Source organism: Malurus melanocephalus, unplaced genomic scaffold (assembly GCF_030028575.1).
Source record: "Malurus melanocephalus ecotype Western Australia unplaced genomic scaffold, MMel_1.1 scaffold_269, whole genome shotgun sequence".
Taxonomy (NCBI): Eukaryota; Metazoa; Chordata; class Aves; order Passeriformes; family Maluridae; genus Malurus; species Malurus melanocephalus.
In genome coordinates this window covers 420,106-447,894 of record NW_026623501.1, presented here as the reverse complement: position 1 = coordinate 447,894, position 27,789 = coordinate 420,106, and the positions used below count along the sequence as shown (strand labels likewise).

The window sequence follows — 27,789 nt, the reverse complement described above, 5'->3', positions numbered from 1 at the left end:
CAGCATCCAGCGTATCCCCTGGGCAGGTAGGGAAGGTGAGGTCCCACAGGGGTCAGCGGGTGGGTGGGTGGATGGGTGCACAGGGCTGGGGGATGTCCTTGGCAAAGGGGACACCAGTGACTGCTGTGGGTGTCGGGGTACAGCCTCCCTGGAGCGGGGCGGAGGGAAGGATGGGGTGCAGATCCTCTGGCTCGTGTGTGGATGGTTAATGCTGAGCTCAGAGCAGGCAGGGAGCTCTGTGCCAGGCACCCCAGCCCCATGGTGACCCCAGCATTGTAGGGTCTTTAGGGGAAGCTGCCCAGCAYCAGCCTGAGCTGAGGGATGCCAGATGCACCAAACAGAATTGCCGAGTGCCCCAGCAGCACAGGAGGGCTCTGCTGCAGGTGGGCAGCTCGGGGGGTTCAGCTGGGGCTGTTTCCAGCTGCCTMTCCATAATGGACCAACTCAGCCAGGTGGTCCCATGACCCTTTTTGCTGCTGGCTGGGCTCACCAGCTCCCTGCAGGTTCAGGGCTGCAGCTCCTACACCGCTCGGGGCCAGTGGCTGAAAATAGCTCTGCTAAGGCGGAGGTGCTGGGGGTGACAGCCAGGGCCCCCACTCGGCCAGCAGCTGCTGCTCCCAGGGCACTTGGGGCACAAGGACAGCAGCTCTTTGTGGGCAAAGACAGAGGTGAGGATGTTTTCTGCCCGAAAGAAAGGCAGAGAGGAAGAATGACAGCCAGGGGCTGAAAGGCAGCATGATTTGAACATTTCATATGTCTGTTGAAGGAGACAGAGTGGTGGAGGGAGATGCTTGGGGATGTTGCTAACAGGGGAGATGCTCAGCTGAATCCTGGCATCTCTCTGGGCCATGGCTGGGGCTGACATGTTCCCCTGCTTGGTGTCACTCCCAGAGTGCCTCTCTCTTCCAGCCAGACAAGATCCATCCCCCTTCCACAGAGCTGCTCCAGGAGCACRGCAGCAAGTGATGGCCATCATGAGACCGGGCCCTGAAGATGGTAAGGGAGTGCAGGGGTGTCACCAGCCCCAGGGCAGTGCTGCCCTCCCTGACTTGGGGCCAGAACCAGCTCTGGTTGAGGCCACTTGCCCTGCTTTTGCTGGAACAATCCATGCACAGAATGGGAAAGGCTGTTTGAATCTCTGGAGCTGAGCTAACTGCTGACAATTCCTCACAGCGAGGAAATGCCAGTCCCCGGCGTGGGCAAATGGCCCAGCCACACAACAGGGACCCCAAGGAGGGGATGCACTGCCTGTGCTGGCTTGGGGCTTCCCAGCACTGCAGCCTCCTGAACTGTAGCTGTGCCCTCCCAGCCTCTCCAGAGCCCCAGCTGGACCTGGGCAAGAAGATGAGCACGACACAGGACATCATGATCGAGGAGCTCTCTCTGCGGAACAACCGCGGCTCGCGGCTCTTCCAGCAGCGCCAGAAGCGGATGCAGCGCTTTGTCTTTGAGCACCCCAGTGGCTCCAGGCAGGTGGGTCTGAGGACAGCCCTTCCATGGCTCTTGCAGCCTTTCCAGGGATGCAGTTCCTGGCAGGCTCAGGGGTCTCTCCACAGGGCAGCCACAGCTGATTGCTATGCAGAGATGAAGGGAGAGGAGAGATGTCCTGGTGGACTGGGCATGGAGATGGGCAAACATGGGGTTTGATATCCACCAAAGAGGAGGGGGATGGTGCTGATCCCTCTCTGCACCCACTAACCCCTCTTACTGTTGGGGTTCAATATCCACCAAAGAGGAGGGGGATGGTGCTGATCCCTCTCTGCACCCACTAACCCCTCTCATTGTCTCCTGCAGCTCCCAGGGCAAGGGGCAGGTGGCTCACACCACACCGGGAAAGGTGATTCAGAAGGAACGGCAAATGAACAGATGGTGAGTAGATGGAAGAAGCTCTGAGGTGCTTTCAAGCACCTCCTGAGTCCCAAATGCAGCAGAAGAAGCTCTCTGTGCCCATTAACTCTCCCCTCCACAGGCAGGGGAGAATGCTGGGGGCCAGGAGAATTATCACTCGGAGCTCCACGTGGCAGCATCGCCYCAGGGTGGTCCCCCAGAAGTGCCCAAGAAGTCACAGAAGGTCTTGCACATGAGCAAAGTCCTGAACCCCAGTGCCCTGGCCCCAGGTAAGTCAATGCTGCCTGCACCCAAACCCAAACTGCTGTGATCTCAGCACAGAGGGCTGGAGGCAGCGACCTGCTGCCTGCTGAGGGGTCTGCCCAACACRCTCCTCCAGAGATTTTATATGTACAAATACACATACATATATTTGTGTTATAAATATGCATTCCTGGCCCCAGTAACAGGCCTTCCACAGCCTTGCAGAGGACGGGCTGTTCCCAGCTGTGGCCCCAGCAGCCCACAGTGTCTCTCCCCCTGCACAGGCTACTCGAGCCCCCTCAAAGAAATCCCTCATGAGAAGTTCAATGCCACCGCCATCCCCAAGGGMTACCGGTCCCCATGGCAGGAGCTCTTTGGGGACATGGAGGATGCCATCTATGGCAAGAACCAGCCGCCCATGAGACCCCCTGCGTGGGACTTCAGGAGCTTCAACAGGTAACAGGGATGGGCACCACCAGTCTGGCCAGCCCTTGGCCAAGCTCTTCAGCCTCGAGGAACATCCTGCCAGGCAAACACAACAACCCATACCCTCTTCATACACCACAGRGGCACAGCAAGGGCTCAGCATGCTCTTTTCCTGCTCAGGAGCTCCTCTGTGGCTCCCAGCAAAGGTCCAGGCCTGCAGCAGCTCTCCCCCAGATCTCCTCCCAGCTCCACCACTGGGCCTGCACAGCCTTGAGCAGCTTSATCTCACTGGGGAACCTCAGGGATGAAATCTGGGGGGACCAATTCTTATGCACATGGTCCTGGGGAAGGAATCACTCCTGTTCCCTGCTGGGCTCATCTCTGGGCTGGTTGGAGGAATGACACAGTCAGTGCCAAGTCTCTTTCCTAATTTCATTAAGGTATTCAAGCAGCTGCTGGAAGCAGTGGGGGTATAAGGTTAATCTTCCCACAGAGTGCTAAGAGGTCACCAGATTCCTTCCAAACACCTGCTTGAGCTGAGGCCTCCAGACCAGGGGTTTTCTGGTGGCTCAGCCTGGCAAGCTCTGAGCCCTGTGACTGTTCTGATGGAGCATGGCTGATGCCTCCTCACACCTCTGAATTACATGGGGGTCAAGATTGGGACCCTGGAGCAAAGACTGCCAAGATAGATCTCCTTTCTGGAAAGGTGCTTGATGGGGACCCAGGAGATGGAGATSTGGTGGTACCAAAGCACCAGCAGCTCATGGTAGAATAATGAGAACAGAACTTTCAGGCTGAACATCATCCCAGGGAATCAGCAAAAGGAGTGCTCTCTGTGCTCCTTGCTGAAAGCTTCTGTCATGAGGAGGGAATTACGTTGGCCTTGGTGGCCTGGCCAAAGTCACCTTCCAGCAGGCAAGTTCCCAGTGGAGTTTCCCTCTGGGACACAGCAGTGCTCCCCAGCAGGCCATATGCCAACAGCAGCTCCTCTCTGCCTGCCCTGGGGCTGSATTTGAGGCGTGGGGGACACAACTGCTGTGCTTTGAGCACTTGGCAGAAGGGGCTGTGGGGAACCACAATCCCTCKGTGTGGGAAAAGCCATCCTAAAGGGCAGAGATGAGCCTGGCCACCACCACCCCACTGCTGCTCTCCTCCCTCTCAGCCCTGGGGCTTTGCCATGTGGCTCTGCTTGAGGAGGTGCTGCAGGGGGAGAACAAGRAGCTGCTGCAGACACTTGGCTCTTTTCTTTCAATATTTAGCCATATTCCTGCCTTGGGATTTATTTATGGACAGGGACAGAARCAAGGGCATGTTTCTGAATAATATTCTACCCTGTACCATTTCTCCCCTCTCACACGCTGCCTTTCTATTTAAAGTCTTCAACTGTAATTTAATACAGATGGATGCTAATTTAACTCCAAGCCTCTTGCCACCTCCTCTAATTCTTCACTAAGGCAGGAAGATTCAGAAAGCCAATCTGGCTTTTAACTGGGCTTTTCATGATCTTCCAAGCTGCTGGCTTTTAAATCACTTTTCAGTTTAAATACCAAACCACAGAAAAACAAGYTTTTTGGAACAAAATGGCTATTGAAAAGCCAGTGGTCTTGCCGAAGGCTAACTGAATACCAGCACAGCTCTCATGGGTCACAGAGCAATGGCAAATCCACACCTCCACAGCAACTGTGTTAAAGCAGGCTGATTTGTTCCYAATTTTAAACATTCAGACTGTGACGCAAAAACTTTGGGCCACCCTGCTAAGGTGTCCTGCCTTAGAGAGAGTGAGAACCAAACTTTGACAAAGACTCTTTTCCCTGAAGAAAGTTCCTAGAGCAAATGTCTTTCATTTGCCTTTGCCCCTCTTATTTCTCCTCTATTGCAAAACAGTGCCACGTTACTCATGTTCTGGCAGTGCTTCCCAAAGCAAACATTCCCAGTTTTGCCTCACTGATAGCTCAGTCTCCATGTTCTGCTCCAAAACCAACATTCTTGACTTTTTGGGGGCTGGCACACTTTTCTTCAGTCYCTTTCCACATTTCTCCAGAAAGGGATGACAGCTTTTGCCCCCACACTGCTCTCCCATTAGTCATTGCTCAAGAAGAGCTGTCCCAAAAGGTGGGATGGAGCCAAGGCCAAGAAAGCTGCATGTGCTGGAGTGATTCAGAGCAGCACTGTGAGCCTTGGCCCTCTGCAGGACACAGGAGCTGTGGATGAGGCACTTTCAAGACCAGGGGCTTGTCACTGTCACTGGTGTCTGTCTGAATCTAAGCCCTTGCAAGTGCAGGACGCTTTCACTGATACCCRGGCACCAAACGGTGCTCTCCAGCTTGCCAAAGCTCGAGCTGAGGTGGGCTCTGTACCAAAGAACCACCTGGCTGGGCTGGCAGGGCCCTAACAGCACCCTGGGGAGGAAGAGGAGGGTTGTCATTTGTTACAGGCATTGCTACATTGTGCTGGACTCAGCACATGCATATTCCTTTTTCTAACACCTTCCCAACACACCCAACCTCCCCTGTGACCAAACACGCTTCTCCTTGTGCCGCAGGACTCCGGCCCCGTTTGACAGGGCCATGGTTGGGGAGCTGTTCTCTTTGCCCACTGTGGAGCTGGATAACCTGAGTGTGCTGGAGGTGATTGCCCACAGGCCCAACTTCAACAGGGTGGCCCAAGGCTGGGTGCGGATCCTGCCGGAGAGCGAAGAGCTGTAGCACGTGCGCTCCCTTCCCCAGGCCAGGGATGGTTCCTCGCTGGGCTGGCACACACTCGCAGGGGAGGGGAGGGGAGGGGAGGGAGGGCAGGTATCCTTCAGGAAAGCTCAGCTGGTGGGCTCGTGTCATCTTTGAACAGGGTTTGAATGAGCTTAAGTGTGGGACCATTCTGAACTCCCCTTGCAGCACACATTGTCACAAGGGCAGTCAGTGCCAAGCCAAGTCCTCGCAGTTAATCCAGCAGATCCCCGCAAACTCCTGTCCAAAACATCCCATACAGCCTGTCCTCTTCTCTGCCTCATGGAAAATGGCAGCCCTGCCAGCTGCARCACACCAAGCTGCCTCACTGCATCTTCACTGACACGTGAGACCTGCTCGGACAGCTGGTGCTTTTGCAGAGAAATTCCATCTTCAGGACAACTCTGCATCTGTCATTCCAGTCAGGATGCCAAGAGGAGGTGATAATGGAAGAGCAGCAGCAAAACAAGTTACTGGAGGCATTGGCATGTTAAAAGCAGCTGCCTTGGGCTTGGCTGGACAACAAAAACAAATGAAGGAGTGGGAATCTACCTGTTTACCAGCACAGCCAGGATAGAGGGGAGAGGAATGCTGAGAACTGGAAATTTGCGCCCTGTTTTCCACAAGCTACTGGCTAGCATTTGGCAGCTATTTTCCCCTTCCTACTGCTATTTGCATGCCTTGCTTGAACATCTAATCTAGGCCTTTTGAGTGACTTAAACCAGATTTGCTACATGTAGTTGGTCAAGGATCAGGCGCTGCCTGGACCCACTGCCCTGCAGAAACACACCAGTGTGAGGATGCTGCCAGGGTRTTCTGGTAACTTCAACACCAGTGGGAAGGAAAAGCAGCATAGTTGTGCCTCCAGAGCAAGCATGGGCTTCCCTGGGAATGTGAAAATGAGCAGTGAGGATCCAACAACGTTTTCAGCAGTGACACACAGTGGGACATGCAGCTAACAACAGCCTACAGTCATTGGAACATCTGGGGAACCCCACTTASAAAAATCTGACTCAACACAGGCTTCCTCCAATTGCTTTTGTCAGGTTCTTAATGTTACCCTTATACTCCCAAAAGCACCAGGATAAAAGTTCCTTTTTCCACACCGTGGTTAAATGGGGCAAGTAAATGTTGTGGTACAAATGCAGTTAGCAGCTGCTTCATTTATGTAGTTTGTAATGCTGTGCGGAGCAACCCCCATGCAGGGATTCTGCTGCCACAACACATCATTCAGGTGGGAAGCTTTCATTGCTCTGTTTCCCACAGAARCAGGAGGGGGCAAGCAAATGGAAAGAAAAAAGGTTTGTTCCTTAGAAACAATAAATCTGTGATGCTGAACTGCTGCCCTGTTCCAATTCCATTTTCCTCCTCTTTGTCCATCAGCTGCAGAACCTGTGCACCCTTGGGTAACTGGCTGGAAATAATAAATAAATTGGGATGATGTGAAGCCTCTTGCATTCCAAATCTGTCACAGCATTCACAGATCCTGGCTGTGCAGACTAGGCCAGAACTGTGGCAAATGCCACAGCCCTCTCCCAACCACCAGCAGCCTCTGCTGTCCAACACTGCCCTGGGATGGCTCTTCCCTGACAAAAGCTGAACCAATCACGCACACCCAAAGCCCAGCTCTCTCTCCAGAGAAAGCCAGGTAGTGGTGCCCCAAGTGCTACCCCAGCCTAGCACACAATGCTGACATCACAGAACCCAGTGGCATTGTACAGGACAGCACATCAAACTAAGAGCAGACGTGCTTGTCCTTGCCCATGCAGCATCTTGGCTGTGGTAGCAGCCACATAAAAATCAGACCAAGTCCTCATACACTGCATTCCAGGAAGCTGGGTCTAAACATGGTGTTGAAAAATTCAAACATTTTTATGTACTTTTAAAAAACTAAGCAAATGAAGCTTCAGAACAGGCCCCATCATGTTATGAAGACATCCACAGATCCATTGTATGAAAGCAACTAAATATGGAGATAATCCTAAAATCCTCCACCCGTGCATACACAGACCTCACGCAGCAGCAGGCTCCAGGCAGGATGCAGTCACTCCCAGGCAAGCACTACCCTTAGAGCAGAGAAAGAAAAGTTTCACATCTTATCAAAGCAGGATGAAGTGGGACCCGTGCCACAGCTTAAGGGGACATTGTTTCACAGGCCTTGAGAATCCTAAATCTCACCGAGAGCAGCTTGCAGCTGCATCCTGCCCTGCAGCTGCAGGCAGCACAAGCCCAGGCTCTGGGGCCACCGAAGGGGCTGTCACCTGGCTGAATGAGGCAACTCCTGACCTGTCACTCCACGTCATGCCTGCACTGCCTCAGGGGTGCTCACTTGACCCAGCATTTGTCTTGCTCAGGATGTGCAGGATTAGAAGTGATGTACTAAAAAGGGCTTTGTTGTCTTGTCTTTATTTTTTTAATTCAAGAAGTCAGGAAAAAGGAGGAGGAAAATTCTTTGCGGTGGCAAGGCCAAGCCAGGGGTTTGGCAGGTCTGATGAGCTTGTTTTTCAATTCTTATTCAATCCTGGTTTAATACCTCATTAGAATAATACATGATTAGCTACCTTACAGAGAAGACTCTCTGTAAGTCCACAATGTTCTGACTGAGGATATCAAATGAAAGAATTTGGGTTTGATTTTTTCCAGAAGTTTATTTCAAAAGTGTGCCAATGGGATACACAGATAACACTGTAATTCTGGTACCCCAGACCCACAGACTCCCGACAGCCCTTCYCTCTGTCACCCACCCACCCCTCCCCACCAGAAGAAAGACCTGGGACGTATCAAGAACCCGATTATAAGTGGAGACAYGGAGCTCAGCTTGCCCTGTGGCTGCAAGCAGGGAAATAAGGCGTCTCTAGCTCACCCACAGCTCAACATATGGTGCTACCATGGGAACTAAAAAATAACATGTACTTCAAGGATGAGGGTGGCAGGACGTGCTAGGGGCTGCTGTGCTTTCCTGCGTGGGCACCCATCCTCTGGGGATCCTGGGATGGGTAGTGGATGGGGCCTGGAGCTCTCATGAAGGGAGGTGGGGGCCCCATGGCGTGGAACATGTGTGGTCCAAAACCTGCAGAAACAAAGTTGGCAGCTTCAGAAAACCCGATGCGTGTGTACTGCTGCTTCAAAGTACTGACACCACAGCTGGCTGACAGCTGTGCCTCACAAATGTGCACATCTCCCCTCTCCCCAAACTCCTGCCCCTCTTTTCAGTACAGCTGGGGGCAATCCTTACCCAACACACATCCTTACTCCTAGATAAAAGCTGGTGGGGGGACTGGGCAGGTGTCTGTAACACCCAGCTATATGTTTTCTACTCGATCATAGAGCAGAGCAAATACATCCACAAGAGTCCAAAAGCATCTCTGGATAGATATATAGAGAGCCAAAGACAAGCTGCCATTCAACCAGCTGGAGAATTACCCTTTGAARTTTGGGTTAATGTGGCATTTACAAAGCCAGCAAAAGCACTGAGTAGGTCTCAGTACCAGTAACAGGGATCTCCAGCATGCCTGGGTATTTGCAAGCAAATACCAACCACAACAGGCAGCTCAGYTTAATTAAACTGTGCTGACAGCTCAGTTTAGATCATCCGTTTAYACTGCATGATCAGGGATGAGGAAAATCAGCTCAGGGCATGCATCAGTGCTGCAGCACRGCCAGGCAAGGAGGAAGAGACTGTCTAACACTGAATTTCACACCCCCACTTGAGAGGGAAACACGAATACCTGGAGGTGGAGGTGGAGCGATGCCAGGAGGAGGTGGCAGGGCAATGTTCACCACGGCTGAAGGGCCACTTGGAGGTAGATTGAAGTAATTTGCAGAAGCCTCCTCTTCTGCAGCTGGAGGAGGAGGGAGAGCTGCAGAAAAAGTACACGTGGTTATGCAAAACCTCTCAGGCAAGGCAGAGGTGTCTGTGTTCAGAAAGGGGGCACAATCTGTGCTTTCACAAGGGAAAACTGCTGTTACTATTGCATGTATGAACTCGAGTGAGAAGCAGAACTGCCCTGAAACCCCAGTCACCAATTTCCTTCATCAGAAACCAGCTTTTTTTTCCAYCATGCAGTGCTCAGTGGACTAAGAAAACTTTTAAAAGCCTGCGTTGCCAGTATCTCTGACCTAAGTAGGTTGAATTCAGCTTTAACTTTTCACTCATCACRTAAAGAACTCTCTTTTCATCAAGGATTTGCTCCTAGACAAAGCTCACCTCCTATCCCAACTGGATCGGCAACAAACTACTGTAACTGCTCTGACCTCACCACTGCCTCTACCATCCTGAACTGTCACTGCTCCCAGAAGTTTCACAGCAGCCTCACTCATGGAAGTGGGTCAGCATTAATTGTTTCAGAGACAAATACAACTCCCTTACCTCCAGGAAGTCCTGGAACTGGCTCCAACTTTATCCCAGATTCTGTAGTGCCTTCCTTGTCCTTTTCTTTTCCTCTTGCTGCCTGGGACCTGAAAAACAGACAAAATTTTGAGAACAAAGATGAGAAAAAGCAGGATAAGAAGATATTTGTACCACAGTAGTTTCACGTTACCTATTCCAGATCAAATTCTTCAGGCCAAAGACAAAAAACTCACAGAATATCAGGCAGATGGTACCAAGTTAGCAAACAGTACTTACAGATGGACTAGGACAACCCAGATCCCATTGGAGAAACAAAAACAAGCGCAAGAGGACCCCAACTATTTACCAAACAAGTACCTACTCCTGCATAATCAAAGCTGTGCAAACTGAGAGAAAAAGCTTGTGGATCCTCCAGGCCTCCTCTCCCCACACTCACCTTCCCCATTTGACGTTGAGCCTGCGGCCGTTGACAATGAGTTTGTTGAAGGATTTCTCAGCAGCCACCTCTGCAGCTTGTCTGGTGGCAAACTGGATGAAAGCACATTGCTGCCTCTGCACCACCGTTATCGTCCGGATCTCCCCAAACTGGTAGAAGTGATTTCTGTGTGGGGAAAAAAAATTATTATGATACTCCACTCCTACTCACAGGGTACAGGGCAGGTGACATAGGCATGCTCAGAAACTTTTTCTTCTCCATCCGCAGTTCAAACTAATCATTAGAAATCAATAATCAATTAATCATAATTAGCCCACTGTGCAATTATAGTGCAATAAAAGCTCTGCAGCAGCTCTTCTCAACAGYTAGCTAGAGAATACAGGACTTCCTTGTAAAAAGGGTTACACAGTACCCCAAACAGCTCAGAAGGATGACTCATCTTTCAWGAGAAATTTTAATCAAAGCATTTGAAATGTGTCTGTTTGTTCTCCAACAAGATGGCACTCATCTRCACTTGCCCACCAACCAGTTCCCCATTAAGAAAAACTGAAAGCCAGATTTATTTTTGTTCCYCTCTTGAAGAGCTGTTATCAAAGTGTCAAACAAAAAGGCAGGGGCAATACAAATTCACCAACACACCTGAGATCTGATTCAGTGATGGTATCTCCGAGCCCTCCAACATACAGTGTAGTAATAGTCTTGTCTTCAGGAGGATCTAGACGAGGCATGGTTGATGCTCGTTTCAGAAGTTTGTCAGCCACAGGRTCATTAATTCCATAGTAACGATCCTTGATGTTCTGGTCAGCCAGAGGATCGTCTGGATCTGTAGGCTTCTCATGTCTAAAGTTCAGTAAACAAAGCATTTTATAACACCAGGGATGACTGAATGGACTAAAATGCCAGTTGCCCTTCTCAAGCCCCCAGGCTCACTTATATCCTTAACCCTGCCCACATAAACCCACCAAATTGGAACAAAAAGCCCTGAAAACTTCAACTGCAGCCAGGACTGCCTCAAGTTCTGAATGAATGGCACTTCTCACAGCTCAACATTCAGCACTACAAAACACAAGAGCTGGRTTTGAAACAGCCTCTTGTTCAAATRCAWAGATCTCTGCTTGAGGGGACTGATGCCACGAAGCRGAAAAATGAATGACACAAGAGAGCTGCAGTCACTGCTTTGGCAAACCACACAGCCAACTTCTCCACCACAGAGATTCATTTGCTGGCACTGGATGCAAGTTTTGCCCTGACCCCAATCACTGTAGTGTCTCCTGCCCACTGCAGCAGCTCTAAGAGGAGCTGCATCTGACCATGGTGAACAGATCTGACTGTTCCAGTTGTGTCTGTACCTGTAGGGACACTCCTCTCCTCTCTTGCACTCTCCTTTTACCCAGAAGGAGCAGATGTGAGGACGGTTGCGTTTGTAGTATGGAGTGGTCCGGGCCAGCTTCAGCAGCATGTCGCTGGTAGAAGTAGCTTTTCCTAATGCACCAACTGGTCTAGTGCCATCAGAATTGGCTATCTACAAGTAGGTAAAACACAAATAATTATGTGTATATCAGCACTGAACACTTATGCACAGAATCAGAGCAAGCAAATAGTTTTAAGAGAAGCTAGGTCATTGCTTCCCTTTCCTCCCACTCCACAGCCACACAAAAAGCATGATCATGGCTACACTTACCTCTCGCTCCATATTCTGGGTGTAGTATTCTTTGTTGACATCAGATTTAGGCATTTCATCTTTAAGGGAGAGTCCTGCATCCCGGACTTGGATAGGTAAACCTAAAATGAAACAAAAAAACCCCAACAAATCCGTGTGAAGAACAAGCTGAAAGAGTAGAAATAGTGATTTCTGCAACCTGGAGTGACCAGAGGTAACTCATCTGCTGCTCAGGGAAACCACTCTGCCCTTGAACCTCTGGAGAGATATGACCACCAAGCCCTGTTCTTCTCAAAGACTGTCCAGTGCCAATCACATGCACACATTTAGTCATTTCACCAACTCCCATTTCAGAGGGCAGCTCCTTGCCTTGGACCAAGTTTTAGGGTACACACCATATTCCAGATCCAGCAGGCAGGTCTGACAGACATTCTTCAGCTTGCTGCAAGTCTGGCACACTTCTGTCTTCTTGAAGCGCATCCGCACCCCAGGGCACCAGCGGAACACTGTGAAAGGCCTGGCACAAATCTGGGACAGAAAGGAGACACCTGGCTCACTATGCACAGAGCTACCACTCTGCTTCTTGAATGGAAACAAACTCCAAACTCATCTAACCTCTTCAGACCATAAATACAACTTCTTATATATTTTTTTATCCTAAAGCTAAGACTCAGAACTCAGAACTTGTTTCTATTTGGGGCTTTACCTTGACTGGAGAAAGTTTTAGGGAAGATTTTTTTTCTTGTTGCTTTTATTTATTACAATAACCTGAGCACATATCTATTCAAAGACAGAGAAATTCCACTCCATTCCAGGTGATGTCAGTGTGGAGCTTCTACAGATGAATTACAATGATGGATACATCAGGCACTAGCACAGCAGCAATCCAGGAGAGGTTCTGAGAGCTTTGGTGCAGAAGAGTGATGCTCCCTCTTATCTCATGGAAAGATGCATTTGCTTCCTCTGCACGGACAGCTTGAGTACATAATACAATTCCAACAATTCCAAAAACTTCAACATATACCTTCTCTCTACCTCAGATGAAAACTGATAAAAGGGCAAAAACCTCCTTTAATTTCCCTCAGTCCAAGCAACAACGAGTATTTCTTGCTCTTGGAAATAGACGTGGCTTATTTCTAAGATAGGCAACACAAATCATCATATAACCATAAATAACATAAGCACTGCAAAACCCAGACTCCAGGTATTTTGCACTTCTGAAAAAAAAACAATAAATTTGCACAAGAAAACATGGATCATTTAAAATACTGAAGTAACTTCAAATGTAGTATAACAATATTCGCAAAAATGGAGATTGTTTAGACAGACTTAGGATTTGCTCAATAATTTTACTATTTCTGGACCAACTGACTTTGTTTAGCAAGCACAGTAGACTAACCAAAAAATTTAGTTACATAAATATTTGAAGTTAACCCAGATAAGCACTTTCCTGAAGCTGGCAGGTTTTTAATTATTAAAATGTGTTATTCCTAGATCTGCACCTATTTTGACAGTCTTTCTTCAAAAGACACAAACATACCTTGCATTCTTTTCCATATTTTTCTTTGGTCTAAAATATAATAGAAAAGAATAAAAGAAAGCATGAAATATCATCAAGTCAGTATAAAACATGAAACGTATCACTGATGTTATAACACAGTAGGTTTTTCCATAATTATGCTGCATTTAGATTCCCCCACCCCTGTGCATTTAGCTTACACCTCGGAAGGTCAACAGAACAAAAAAAAAGTCCTAAATATCCTCAATACACTTTTGGTTTAGAAACATTCATTAAAAACAGAATATTTTAAGTTCYACCTCCTGTACTGATGAAAGGTAAGAATGAAAAGGAGCATTAAGAGCTCTTTTTAAGGAATGATGTTACATGAAATAAGCCCTTGAAAACAAACAGCTTTTGATGCCTGTACCAGCATTAGGGTTATGTTTCATAARAACAATCCAATCTCTCTCAGCAAACTTTGAGGAACACAAAGGAGATCATATCAATGTAGGTCACAGGCAGAGAAAACCAACAAAACATGGGCTGATTCACCCTGCACAGAGGCAACCAAGGAAAACAAGCAGGGACTTAAACTACCTTCATAAGTCACCTTTAACTTAATTTTAGAGATGTGTGTTTGTCACATTTTAGGAATGGTGCTGATTAGTATTTCAGCAGCTCACAGCTTTCCATGTTGGAGTTCACCAGTACTAAAACTTCATTTTCTACTATTTCTTGCACTCCAGACACTGGACTGTGTCATTTTCCTCTCCTTTTTGATTGATTTGTTCTTAAATCACACCCCTAACCATGATATTACACACCAACAATGGCTGGAACCAGATCCTGTTATGAAGAACCAGCTATTCAGGAGTATTTGTCCACCTCAGCATCCCCTCCTGTACCCAGTCCCATTTTAGYACCCAAACCCMCAGTTTTRGGGCCACCAYAGAGAGAGGGAAGGACTGCAGGATYCAACAGSCACATACCATCCGAATATAGGGATTTTCTCCAAGACATGTCTGGCACAGGATAGGGAAGTCCTGAATTGAGCAAGAGAAAAATAGGGAATTTGTAACAAGCTYTGCCATGACAACAGCATTCAAGTCACACTCTGAAAAATTCTCTAGTTTAACACATCAAACAGATAAAAAGATGCAAATGGATTCACAGACACAGGGAGAGCTGCAAGCCACGACCAAGGCCCAAATTATTAAAGAATTATAATGTATTGTCTACTGTAGCTTGAAGTAAAGCGTGGAACAAACAAATAAAAGGGTTTTTTTGAGATCTGAACCCGTCAGTGCCCGGACTGCAGCAGTGACACCGCCCCCGTTATCCCTCGGCACAGATTGTGTGCACTGAGCCCACTCGGGAGAGGCTTCAGCTCTAAGGGACACAGCCACGGGCACACGAGGGGCCCAGCTCAGCCCCCGCAGTGCCGGGAGAGCTCCCAGTGAGCACAGACCCCGAACCGCGGCGCGGGAGAGGGGGCGGCGGAACCGCTCCTTCCCTTTGCTCTGTAAAGAGGGCCGGGGAACCGCGGCAGAGCCCTCCTGGGCGGCAGAACCGCAGGTGGCGGGTCCCGAGGGAAGGTGGCGGGTCCCCAGGGAAGGTGGCGGGTCCCCAGGACAGGTGGCGGGTCCCCAGCGAGGGTGGCGAGTCCCCTGGGCAGGTGGCGAGTTCCCAGGGAAGGTGGCGGGTCCCCAGGGCAGGTGGCGGGTCCCCAGGACAGGTGGCGGGTCCCGAGGGCAGGTGGCGGGTCCCCAGGGAAGGTGGCGGGTCCCCAGGGAAGGTGGCGGGTCCCCAGGGAAGGTGGCGGGTCCCCAGGGAAGGTCCCAGCCCCGGCGCCGCCTCCCCGCGCTCCCCTCGCGGCCTTGCCGCCACACACGCTCCCGCAGCGAAGCAGGGCCCCAGCAGCCCACGCTCGCTCCTGCCGGCTCTCCCGACCCTTCGCCGCCGCCCCCGCTCACCGCATCCTCCCAGTTCTGCCGGTTGTAGGTGTTGGAGCCCAGCGATGTGGACATGGCGGCCCCGCTCCGCTGCCGGCAGGCGGCGGCCGGAAGTGACGCCACTTCCACCRGCGCCGTGACGGAAAAGGCGGGCTGAAGCGGCTGTGACGTCACAGCACTGCGGCCGAGGGGGCGCTAAAGCGCAGCTCAACGGGCGAGACCACGGGCAACGAGAATGGGGGGGGAACCACGGGGACGAGACCACCGGGAACAGACGGGGGAGCTCCGCTTTTTGCTTTGTTTAAATAATGATTGTTTTCCAATAAGAGCCAGCGCAAAGAATCCGAGAGCCACGTGTGTTTTATTGAAGGTCACTACACGACGTCAAGCATAAGGCAAGAGGCGYCTGTCGGGGAGTGGGGACAGAGGCAGGGACACGCCAACACCTTTCCTATCGCCTACAGCACCTACAGGGAGGGGAAAAACAACTCGCGGAGCTCATCAGAGCGCTCAGAACGCCATAACCCAATGCACCTTTTGTTTTTAATGAGAAGGGCGCAGGTAATGTTGGCCTGCAGCAAACCCCAGCCCCAAGCACAGCTTAAGGCGTGGGGCCTGGGAGGTCTTTCCATGGCCGTGTTGCAAGTGCAGCAGCTGTTTTGGCTACTGAACAGGAGAAGTTGTGGCCAGAGGTGAAGTGCTTTGTTATCTGGACAGGGAAAGCCGCAGCAGSCACTAGCACTACACATTAACTACTAACTACAAGTCTCATGCTGTACATCTGTGTGTCACCTACACAGAGTTGTAAACGTGATGCCTCGCCACTCTGAGACCCGCTGCAGGATCGGGGCTSTGAGGTGAGCCCCTCCTGCACACCACGGCAGGTTTCTCACACTAAGGGAGATGTTTTGGGGTGCTGCACCAGCAGCATGCAGAGCAGGCAGCCTCATCCTGCCCTTCCATGCAGAGGATTCACAGATCCAGGCTGGCAGAGCCGTGGCACAAGCATCTGGAGTGACACGGCTGTGGCTGGCTGGTATTCAAGCCTTTCCCAGCAGAGCAGCACATCAAAGCCCCTCAGAAATGTTTAACAAAGGTCAACGTCTGAAGTGGGAATGCTCTGCAGGAAGAACCATCTCCCCTGCCTGCACTAGCCATGCACTTACTGGTAATTCAGTCTCCTGGATACACAGCTCTTCATCACCCATTTTCGAYTGGACTGCAGCCAAATTACACTCAGGGTAAAYGACCTTCTGGTACAGTGTGTGTAGYTRACATATAATGAGTTTCCACCATTACACCTCCCACCCACCCTAACTGGAAAAACAAACATTATGAACCCAAATCACTGCTGTAGCTTTATGATTACCAGAGCTAATCTTAACTCTCCAGGTTTCATACCCTCACTGCTACAGTCCCTAGCAACACATTGATTGAGCTGAAGACTGCCAGGGAGCCTCACTGGAGCATCTCTGCCTCAGTCAAGAGCTGCAGCAGAACATGAATTCCCAGCTTGCAGCACATCCTGCTGCCACATCCAGCTGAGGCCCAGCGGGCTGAGGGCGGGCTTGGTTGCCAGTCAGATCCATGAACACTACAGTACACTATGTTAAAAGTTTAAAGGYAAACTGATCAACTCCTTTGTGAAAACACATCTGCACCTCGGCTAAGCAAGCTACATATGCCAGAGGGGTAGGGCTCTATGGCCCAGTCCCCCACAGTTGAGGTATCCTATGAGGAAGCAGAAAACAAAAAGAAAACATCGTGCTGCTGGCARTAACTTGCACGATGCAGAAGGCAGGGASACTCCTTAAAATGTTTGTTTGGGAAGAGCATAGCTCTGTGTGAAACAAGTTGTTCATCATTGGGTATGGAACATCAGGTTTGAGGGCTGTCATGAAGAAAAAAAACAGTATGGGTTCTTTTCCATTGATAAATCCAAATTCAGCCCTAATTACCTGCTGATAAAGCCRAATTCAGAGCAAACCTGGAGAAAAGAAGATCTTTCTTTGTGCTCTAACTCATGCTGCAAGTTACTTTAGCTTGTGGCAGTGAGGGGAAGTGGAGTGGTGGTTAGTGGGACTACGACAAGGGGAGAGAGAACAAGCCAGCCCAAACCACGGCAGCCTCAGCCCCCTCCTGGCGGCCGGCCGGGCCCGTGGCACACCCACACATCACAAAGGAGCTCTGGCAGAACCTTTCACCAGGTGTTTTCTCAGGGTGCCAGTCCATCCAGCCGTCGGGAGCAAGCGTTGGGAGCCACTASGGGAGCACAGGGCCGAGGCTGAGCTCCACGTGATGGGTGAGCCAGATCACCTCAGAGGTGTGGTCACCTTCCTCATTGGGCCGGATGGGAGCAGTGAGGTTTTTGAACTCGTGCTTCATCTTGAAACTCACGGTCACTTCGCCCTCTTCTTTCTGTGGGGTGACCTTGATGAAAACTCCCACCTTATTGGCTTTTCTGAAGGCAATAACGCTGCAAGGCAGAACACAGAGGAACATTGGGTCAGCCAAGTTCTCAAAGCATTGTTCCACTYGGAACAATGCTCTCAGAGGAACCCAAAGACAGACAGGAGGAGAGGAAGTTACTCAAAGAGCCACGTGTTAAGGGAGAGGATCCCACAGGACACTCACTCAGGGTCATCCTGGAAGTCCTGAGGCTCTGCCAGCTCATCATATTCTGCTGCAGCATCTTTACCAGCCAGAATAAGCTCCTTGGGAGGAACTGCCACCTGAAACAGRGCATGGAGAGAAAGAAGCCTTTCAGTACTGAACACCAGCTGCACTGCAAGCAGGAGAGGGGTCTTCTCTTCTGAGATCTGCTTCACTATGGTTTAACAGAAAAATGATTCATCCTTAGCTTTTCTCTGTTTCAGGACCACCTGATTACCACCCTGCCAATGAAATCATTAATTACTCCCTCAAGTTTTGGATATCAATGAAAARATAATTTCAAAATACTTCATGAGTGGCTGTTTACACTGGTGAGAGTCATTTAAGCTCCACAGAGGGAGATGCAGCACAGTTGGCAGGGGCTGAAGGACATATGAAAAGTGTGGCCTGTGGAAGGACAAAGGGGAGTGGTAAACCCTGGAAGAGGCTTGGGCTTACACAGCAGAAGGGTGCAATCAATACCTTGGCAGTGCTGTTGATGTTGTCAGGGTCTCCCTCCTCACACTCCAGCAATGTGACATGTGTGACGTTCTCCACAGGATTAGTCAGAGTCAGAAGGACTTGGCTCTCCTGGGGAAATTCAGGAATCACAGTTCAAGAAGCAATTGTGCTAAATTCATTGTTACYGTAAGCACCTCCACATTCTCTAAATGATCAACACCTTAAAAAATTACATCACATCCTCTCAATGGATGGACACTGACTACCCCATGTCCATATGAAAGGCACCAATGCCATGCAAAACTCTTAATGTAAGAAATACGTATTTTGGGAGTCTAGCTGAGATCTCAATTCCATACCTTTTATTCTTCAGACACTGGCAAGTGCTTGTGATGCCAGATGTCACACTGCACAGCAATCTACTGCTGCAGAATGACAAGTACATGCAGTGTTACTCTGGCCACTTCCTTAAATCTTGCATCCTCTAAATGGAGTGAGTGGASCCCTCAGGGAACAATCATCACACAATGTCTTGTTCCAAAAAGRTAGTACATTCACAGCTCCTGGCTGTCTCAGCTCAAGACATTTCTGAAAAGCTACTGACCTTCATGTAGCGCAGGTTGGGAATAGACATGATCCTCACTTCAGGGATGTAGTTACTACAAAATAACAGAGGAAATGACCATGAGGGACTGCATTGCTCTCTGTAACACACCTTCTGAAGCAAAGGGAGGTATGAGAGCTGTTAAGAGTTTGGCTTGCATTAAAAGGAAAAATGAAGTGTCCTTTTGCTGTATAACCCTAATCCGACAAACCTCTGCTATGGGCTGGGGCTGGCACAGCATGYGGTGTTTTTGTCAAACTGCTGAAATCTTTAGTAGATCAGCAAGCAACCTATTACAGATAAGCTAAATATATTTAAAAAGGTGATTGCACCATCCTAAGGGATGACACAATCCTACAGGAGGTCAAACAAGAGTACTAAAGAAATTAAAACAGAAGGCATTAACTATGCAGTAACAGSCAGCTGTTGTCCCTAGTCCCCATGTCTTACTTACACAGCAACCAGCTGGATCTTGAATTTGATAGATGTTGGATTGAATTCTGGTTTGCTCAGGTTATGTTCACATTTCTAGAGACAAAGGTATTTMAGTCAGCACCAAAAGACAGTGTGCAGTCAGTCACACACAGAAGAATCAGAGGCACAAGTGCTATGTCACTAGCCATGATATTACAGCCTCCAGCACAGCACATCACTCTGGGGTGCACGTAGCCATCACTCTGTTCAGTTGTTGATACCCAAAAAATGCCATATCCAATAGTACTAGTGCAACTTCAGAAACATAAGACTTGGAACCAGTCTTGAAAACATCTGAACATTGACTACAGCACAAACACCTGTAAGTCCTTCGATCTGTGCTCCAGAATCCATTAAAAAAATGAAGCAGCTCAAGTCCTGATATCATAAGCTACTCTTCAAATACATGATCAGTCTGACATTACTTATTTCTGAGAAAATATTCTGCATTTGCAAATGCAAAGCATTCTGCATCTTGAACACTTASAAGACTATTGCTCTATTAGGAGCAATAGGAACTATTTAGGAACTAGATAAATATCTTGTATGACAGAGAAAATAAATCATGTAGTGAGGACTATGCAGAAAGACAGCAGCAGAACTTGGATTTAACTCTTGCCTTTGTTCACGTCCCATCTCTCTGTTTTGCTTCTCTGAAATACCCTTTCTGCCTTCACTCTGGTGACATCTTCAGTATTCTGCACTGCTTCTCCTTAATACTTTGTTGACTTTTGTCTTTAGTAACAACAGAAATTTTTTTAATTCTCGCTTCAGCCTTCTGATTCCTTGGCTAGGCAGGGCACTAGCACAGACCACCAAACTACCTTTGTATCTTTATGCATCTTTGACAGTGTTGACCTCCTYTCACAATTGTTATTACACCAGAGGTGTGACAGCCTCCCTCATCCCCTAGTGTTGTTACCACTAACTTGGTTGAGAACTTTCAACAACCAGAAGCATTTGAGCAGTTTCTTTTAAAAGAGAAATACCCAGTCCGTTTCTCAGCACCCAAGTTCTGTGAGCCTGGACAAGGCACTTTTCTGGATTGRATTCCCTACCCGGCAGCGCAGCGAGCGTTTGATCAGGAGGTGCTTGTGACGTGGGTAGAGCTGGGAAGCGCAGATGGGCTGGAAGTCAGGCTGCAGCAGGCGCTGGCGCAGAGTCGTCACTGGGAGCACAACCAAATGACAAAGAAATGTCTCAGGAACTGAAACTCGAGCTGGATTCTACAGTGCACCTTGCACTGTGTGCAGACCTGCCACCATCTCTAAGAAACTTAATCTCACATGCACCCCATAATTCAGAAACTACTGGCAAATATCACATTTCTAACAATGAACAGAAAGGCAAGAGCTGAATAAAGGGCTGCCCTGACTGGGCACAGTTACATGAGTGCAACATCAGTGCCAGCCCAGAAGAAACAAGGGACCCACATCTCCCTTCAAAGCTGAGCTGGGATGGAAACCAGAGTTTCAYAATCGTCTAAAACAGAGTTCTTTCCCTCACCACAGCAAACGAGTTTCACAGCTTTGTTAYCCTCACAGMWGGGTGCTGCATGAATRCAATACACAGCTTCTTACCAAGGAGTTTGCAGAATTCAGACTCACATGTAGAATTAGAGAAAACATAGTTTCCAAGGCAAGGAATTCCCAGCAGCCAAAACCACCCACGGGTTTCTCCCAAAACGCAGGCTCTTCACTGTTTCCAGTGCCTAAGAAGCACTAAGCCACCTGGCAGCCTTTCTCTTGCTGTGGGGAACCAGGAAGGTTGTCTTCTTCACCAGCATCAAACCCTCTCAATGCCAACAGTCTCATAAGAAAAGGAGACCAAGAGGATCTACCCCTTTATGTAAATCTTTCTTTAATTAACTGATAATGGCAGACTTTGTAGGCCTGCAGAATTACCGTTTTACTTGCAGCCACCTCAGCTGGAAGCCAACATTGCTCCTGTACCTGCTGGTTTATCCTGTTCAGTCCCAACTCTGACAGATCAATTTACAGTATTTGTGGATTAAATCATGAGTCAGCTAAAGAACTGGCAAGTGTACACAGGCTGTTCCAAGCTGATGTCAAAGCTGTACGCAATTCTTACTCAACAGCCCAGTTTTGGTTCCAGCTCCCCAGCAGCTGTTATTTCCTTATTTCCTGCTATTATTTGAAAAAGGACATCAGCTTTTTTCTGCATCCAAAAGTTAATGCTTCACACACACAGAAATTAAGGCCAGCAAGAAAATTAAATAACCCTTCAGACTTTCTGGCTCTGAGCTTTCCATGTACAAGAAACAGAGTCTGCATTCAAAGTTACCATTTAATAACTCATGTATTTTCCACTGTTTCAATCCCAGCATAAAAATGACCAGAGGCTTGGGTCATTAGGAACTTCAGAATTTTGTAGGCACTGTCCATGTTACAAAAAGTAAGGGCAAAAAGTGACAGAATACTAAGCTATTACCTTCTGTTAGATTGATTGGTCTTGTGTAGTAATCCTCAGGAAGGGGTTCCACTTCCTCCACTGCATCAGCTGGCTCGATCTTGATCTCCTTCTGGTCTTCTCCTTCTTTCAGGCTAAAGCAAAATAAGGGACAACTTGGTCACAAAATAGGGCACTGTGTGCTCTAACAGCAATAACAGTAACTGCATTACAGCACAGAAGGCAGCGAGAGCTGAGATTGAAAGACAACAATTACAACAAGGGTGTGAGCAGTCACTTGTTCCTCTTGGAAGAAGGAACATCTGGAGATGCTGCACAGAGATGCACGAGGATCTGACATGTCTCCAGCACCCCAAAAAAGAAATGTCCTCTCACTGCTATCTGCCCATCATGTTCTCAAGAGCTGCTTTACTGCTTTCTTGCCAACACCTCCAATCCTCCCTGCAAAGGTAACCCCAACCCTGACACTCACGAGAGTCCAGCGAGGGCACTGATGGGAGCTCCGGGCCTCTGGCGCTGAAGCCTCGTTCCTAGGCCATATTTGTCCTACAAGGAAAAAAGGAACTGTCACCCTCACATCTGCTTCCTACCAGGACAAAAAGACCTGCTGCAAACTCATCCTTTGAGCTGCATGACAAGCATGGGGGTACAAGCAAAGGAAAGCAAAAAGGAAAAGATATTCTATGCTTCCCTCAATAGTTTTTTCTGCTTAAACTGTTAGGAAGGAGAAGACAATTCCCACTGCAGTGCAGATGGGGAAAGACAGATGTGTGTGGCTACTGCTTATAAAGCTTTTTGCTCCTTCCTCAAATCACAACCCTGCACTACTGACACATTTCCTTCTCTTCAGAGCAACTCCATGTCAAGTAGTGTAGAATGAGAGCTCAGCTGCCAGAAAAAGTGGGTTGATGTAGTTATGCATCCATCTGAAAGGCTCAGTAGCACTACTTGAAGCAGCTGGAAGGGTCAAACTCCTACAAGCCTCGTTACCTACAAGTCTCTCTCACCAGGACWAGCTGAGYTACTCCTCAGCTTTCTACAGTWGAGCTGTACCCAGGGTGCTTGGAGGCAGACATCTTCCTTYTGGGCAGGGCTGAAAACCCACATTCTCACCAAATGAGAAATGTRAGCATCAGCCTACTCTGGTGATTTTTAAAAGATGAGATGATTAATGTTAACGCCACTTGCCTTGGGCAAGCAGATGGCTAGTGTCTCAAATTGCTTTWCAAGTGTATATTACTCACTCAAAGACACTGCCCTGTTTCTAAAGGAATGTATTTTTTGTAACAAATGTTACCCTCTGAAAAGTTAAAGCTTTTAAGTTAAGACACAGATAGCTGTGTCTGTTCTAGGCACACCCAAGCCAGAGGCTCTGAGGCAAGGTGTAAGATCTGTTACTSCCTTCAGTTGGTACCATGAGAGCTTTAACACCAGCAGAAACTGTGAAAAGACTTACCACTACGTGTATAGTGTGTTGCTGTGGAGAGCCCCCAAAATAGCAGCAGGTAGCAACGGAGACAAAAAATGCAGCCATAAGACACAAGCAAGGGCACAGAGCAAGCACAGTTCATTGAAGTAGCAAGCATATGCAGTCACCCAGCTAAACAAAGTGAGCATTTACCTGCCAGGTACAATAAAYAAGTCATTCAAGCCACAACCAAGTCTTAAGGTTAATTTCAGTAGAAAWTTCAAGCAGAGAAGTGCCAGACAATGCTGATCTATCTGTCACTGAGCTGTGGGATGAATTGCTCCTGAGAAAGAGCTGCCACTCCAGCTGCAGTTGCACTGCATTTCACTGCTCAAGAACATATTCCTAGGCATGACAAGTGTAAACCCTTCTGGCACTRTTGGGAAGGACTATGAGAGAGAGTGGCAATGTAATACACTGGAACAGATGTAAAACTACTCATCCCTAAAGAAARCCTCATTTTCTTCATGTTGTCCTCAATCAGCCAAAGCTGGGCAGCCCTACTATGCTACCAACTATCTAATTCTGCAGGCTGAGGCTGTTGTGGATCACTTTTCCTGCTCTGAGAAGGTGGCACAACCAGCTCACCGAGAAGGCCAGGGGAACATAGTTTCGGCGTCGCACCAGCTTCCTCCGGTCCCGCTCGATCTTCTCCTTCTGAGCCAGCTGCTGGTAGTACTCAACCAGTTTGTTAATCTAGAGGGAGGAAAAGGAACAGGAACCCMGTGTAAGGGGAGCAATGTCACATCAGCTGCAGCATTTGCTGGTGAACTAGCTGGGGCTCCTGCTACTTGTGTCACTTGATTCCTAGTACCAGCTCTATTGTGAAGGATGTACTTAAAGAAGTCTTTGTATATTAATATGTCTYAACCCACGCAGTGGGTGACAAACTGACTCTCCCTTGGGAATGATGTGTGTAGGAGGGCAGTGTCCAATTCTCACTTTGCAATTCAGCAACTGAGATTTTGTTCACGTATTTGTGATGACTGGACAGAGTAATGTCATGTGGCCAAAASTGAGCAATTTGGATCAGCAGAGAAAACAGCATCTTTAGCATCTTTTCCCCCCTCCCCAAGGCTGGTCACATTTMGAGTRGAGCCCTCACGGTTGACAGGGAAGGGTGTTAAAGGTGTAGCTGTGTTTTCCAGATCCTAGACACACTCTTGATTGGAAAACAGCTTTTTTTTTCACATACATACGCAGCACATTCAGCAGTGGTGTTTTAACAGCACCATTAGATAGGATGGTTTCAACTGAGCTTCTTCTCAAAAGGAGATTTTATACTGCGATATCCTCAGGGGAGCCTCTAAGAGGCCTTCCCTCCATTGAATTCATCAAGGTGCACATTAGGAGCTGGAACTGGTATCTGAAGGATTATATAGATGCAGAGAAAGTGATTGAGAGGGCCTGACACCACTAACAGCTCTTTCTGGCTGATGCATTTCAGCCCAAGCACAGCCTTCCCACTCACTCACCCTCTGTGTGTGAGGATTTTCCGGTTCCTGCCAGCCACCGCTTGCTGCATGAGAGGAGAGAAAAAGCAAAGTCAGCAGGAGGTTCCAGACTCCACACAGAAATCAGCACTCAACTATCTTGGTGTTATTTATAAAATAYGACATTCCCTATTTTTGCTGCACTTACACCATTGCAATTTTTAAAGTTCATGTCTGTATAAATATAYACCTCTGAAASCTTYGCAGAAGCAGGCTTGGGYTGTTGGGCTGACAGYTTTTATATTGTGTTTTTAAACAAAWRCTGTYTGAGAKATACTCAGGACAGCACCCAGGAGTCACTTAAGCAGCAGGTAYWYGTTTAKATGTGTGTCTCATTACTGGCTGCTGCTGTCTCTGCATCCTTGGCTCCATTTTCAGTCACATCAACACTGGAAGTCAGAGGATCTGCTTGGCCTACTCAAACCCATTTTGGGAGCCTGACAGATATTTTCTGTACATATCAAGTACAAAAAAGAAATAGATGAAGGCTTTGTTCTAGTGCTGTTGTGAAGAGAAAAGCCAAGTTCAAACACTGACTMGTGACTCCAGAAYAAGRYTAAGYGAGCAAAAGTGATGGAAAATAAATTRGTTGTTTATRCTGTCAGATTGAGTGGCTTCAAAGACTGTGAAAGCCCACAAACAAGATCTCAGCTGTGGGGAGAGTGCACTGACTAAAACAGTTTGACAGTTTTCTCACTAGTCAGGTAACMTGAGCATTGKAAGTAGGTCACCTATTCCACTAAYTCAGCTCGGCTCTTCAGAGTCTTCAGCAACAAAGAGAATTCATTTCCTGTGAATTTCCAATTACAACTCCAATCCTAGACAGATATTAAGCCTATAATACACTCAGGAACTAACTGGGCTACCTGTTACCTTCAAAACACAAACCAGGCTTGTGCTGCAACTCAGCTTTCTGTCTTGGACTGTCCCTTACCAACAGACTTGTCTGCCATGCCAACGTCCCGGGAAGTCCAGCGGCAGAAGCCACAGGCCAGGTAATAGGCTTTCTTCATGGTGGTCTTGGCCGGGTCATCGGGGAGCGGTGCGGGGATGCTGGTGGCCCGTGTGGAAAGGGTGTGCATGCAGCAGGGGCAGTCAAAGCAGTTGGCACACCTGCACACAAAAAGGCAGGGCTCTGAGGAGGGTCCCAGGCTGAGAGAATGTTCCCAACAACCTCATCAATGTTAAACCAACAGATCTTTAACTCTTAGGCARCAGCACTAGGGAAAAAGGGCAGCAGAGCCATCACGGGCACGTGAGGGATTCTGAGTCAGCGTAAGAGCAGCACCACTGAGAAACATAATGTGATACTAAAAAACCTTTGTATTATGAGACCAGATCATCAGAAAATTCCAAAAGCCATGAAGAGCACATGATACCTCAGACACTAATTCCCCAAAACAGACTCAAACATAACATGCAACCATGTAATTTTTGAAGAGCTTCAGACAGACAGTCGAAGGAGCTATTTAAAATAGGGAGCCTCGATGAAAAAAAGAGCCTAAGCAAYTTTACCTGTTCTTYTTCAGCTTGGCTTCAGCYGAAGGCATGTTTTCCAGGCAGCTGGGGCAGTAGTGAGAGTCCACCTGAAGAAGACAGTCACATCACAWGTGTTACCAGSCAYGCCTTTGTCCAGACAGCCCCAAACTCCCACATGATCTGACAAGAAYTGGCAACAGAGGAAYGAAGCCACRRAAGGCTTGAGGCATTTTTTCATAYACAAAATMTTAGCCCATCTCAGCCAGATTTTCACCTTTATCAAAGTAAATCAGAAGGCTTCTTAAGTTAGAATTAAACTTAAGTCAGGATCAAACTTCAYCTTGTAAAGGGRAAAAGATCAGCTGGGTGTSGAGCTTGGACAGTTACAAGACWGTCATGTCTCAGTTTTAACAAGRGRTTTTAAGGTGTTGTTTTCTATTTATRYCTAATTTATTCTGTCCTTGCAGTCGCACTRGTCAGATRCACACACATTTCAGAAAACACTTTGTATCTCTCAGCTGTCACAGCAAATTTTGTCAATTAAAACAACARCAGCAAGACTAGGGGCCTCTTSTTGGAAAGCAATTCMAACTGATTATTAGGCATRGACACACACAATGACTACACYTCTCACACCACAGTGAATTCATAAGGGATGCAGCCAGGGCACAAATCCGCTCTTCAGAGGCCTTAACAYTGCCTTAAAGACGCCTCTTCTTAGATCTGGGCTGCACAGTCATTCTCTCAAGGCTTTCCAAATCTACCACAATTTCTTAATTCAACCAGGCTTCCACAAAATCAGTTTTACCGATTTTATTGAGACAATTTATGAAGCCAAAAACCCTCCAGCAGAAATCCTAGCGTATAATGACGAGGGGCGTGTGTTTGGGGGAGTGGGGGATCCTCCCCGACCGGGGCGGATGGGTGTGCGAGGGGGGTTTTGACACAACCGGTCGGGCCCGCCGAGGGATGAGGGGTCTCCACAGCCCCGGTCGGGCCCCGCCGAGGGATGAGGGGTCTCCAGGGCTCTCCGGTCGGGTCCCACCGAGGTTTGGGGGGTCCCCGCTCCCCCGGCCGGGGCTCTTTAGGGGGGCACAGCCCTCATGAGGGGAAACCGCCCTGTGCGCTCGCCTCAGCCAATCACAGCCCGAGCTTCGCTGACGGACAGGCAACACAGCCAATCAAAAGAGAGCAACCGCCCCATCCGTCACCCGTAACCAATCGCCGCGCTCCGTGCAGCGCTGTGCCCACCCCCCCAACCGGCCAACAACCAATAGCAAAGCAGAACGAGAGTGAGCGGCGGGAGAGCGACCCAATCGGTGCGCGCAGAGAAGGCACCGTCCCGCCCGGTCCCGCCCGGTGCGCGGGTGCGGCGCGGCCGCTCCGCCGTTACCTCGTGTGAGACGCACTCGAGCGAGCGGAGCTCGCTGCAGTAGCGGCAGAAGTACAGCTGCGGCAGCGGCGCCCGCAGCTCCTTCTCGCCGCGCACCAGGTACAGCACCCGCTCCGACTGCAGCAGCGACGCCATCTTGGGAGCGGGCGGGCTCCGCCGCCACGGCGACGTCTGACGTCACCGCGCCGCCGTCT

At 48.8% G+C, this 27,789-nt stretch overlaps 3 protein-coding genes across 3 annotated transcripts; 1 reads left to right on the top strand and 2 right to left on the bottom strand.

Moving 5' to 3' along the window:
* The first annotated feature begins 863 nt into the window (after positions 1–863).
* On the top strand, positions 864–5,224 carry MYOZ3 (myozenin 3). The gene is made up of 6 exons (XM_057376091.1): positions 864–996; positions 1,310–1,473; positions 1,795–1,869; positions 1,970–2,117; positions 2,376–2,547; positions 5,060–5,224. The coding sequence occupies exons 1-6, from the start codon at positions 864–866 to the stop codon at positions 5,220–5,222; spliced, it is 855 nt and encodes a 284-aa protein (XP_057232074.1). The 3' UTR covers positions 5,223–5,224.
* A 2,644-nt stretch (positions 5,225–7,868) lies between these two features.
* On the bottom strand, positions 7,869–15,277 carry RBM22 (RNA binding motif protein 22). Its single transcript, XM_057376090.1, has 11 exons — positions 15,162–15,277; positions 14,178–14,231; positions 13,228–13,257; positions 12,083–12,215; positions 11,709–11,809; positions 11,377–11,549; positions 10,667–10,867; positions 10,028–10,192; positions 9,610–9,698; positions 8,969–9,100; positions 7,869–8,310 (listed from the first exon to the last, which is right to left on the bottom strand). The coding sequence occupies exons 1-11, from the start codon at positions 15,213–15,215 to the stop codon at positions 8,180–8,182; spliced, it is 1,263 nt and encodes a 420-aa protein (XP_057232073.1). The 5' UTR covers positions 15,216–15,277; the 3' UTR covers positions 7,869–8,179.
* A 1,772-nt stretch (positions 15,278–17,049) lies between these two features.
* On the bottom strand, positions 17,050–27,783 carry DCTN4 (dynactin subunit 4). Its single transcript, XM_057376088.1, has 13 exons — positions 27,596–27,783; positions 26,239–26,309; positions 25,658–25,836; positions 24,706–24,749; positions 23,819–23,926; positions 22,235–22,308; positions 21,784–21,896; positions 20,391–20,500; positions 19,313–19,386; positions 18,859–18,913; positions 18,276–18,383; positions 17,775–17,872; positions 17,050–17,616 (listed from the first exon to the last, which is right to left on the bottom strand). Exons 1-13 carry the CDS (start codon positions 27,728–27,730, stop codon positions 17,403–17,405), a joined length of 1,383 nt encoding a protein of 460 aa, XP_057232071.1. The 5' UTR covers positions 27,731–27,783; the 3' UTR covers positions 17,050–17,402.
* Positions 27,784–27,789: the final 6 nt, after the last annotated feature.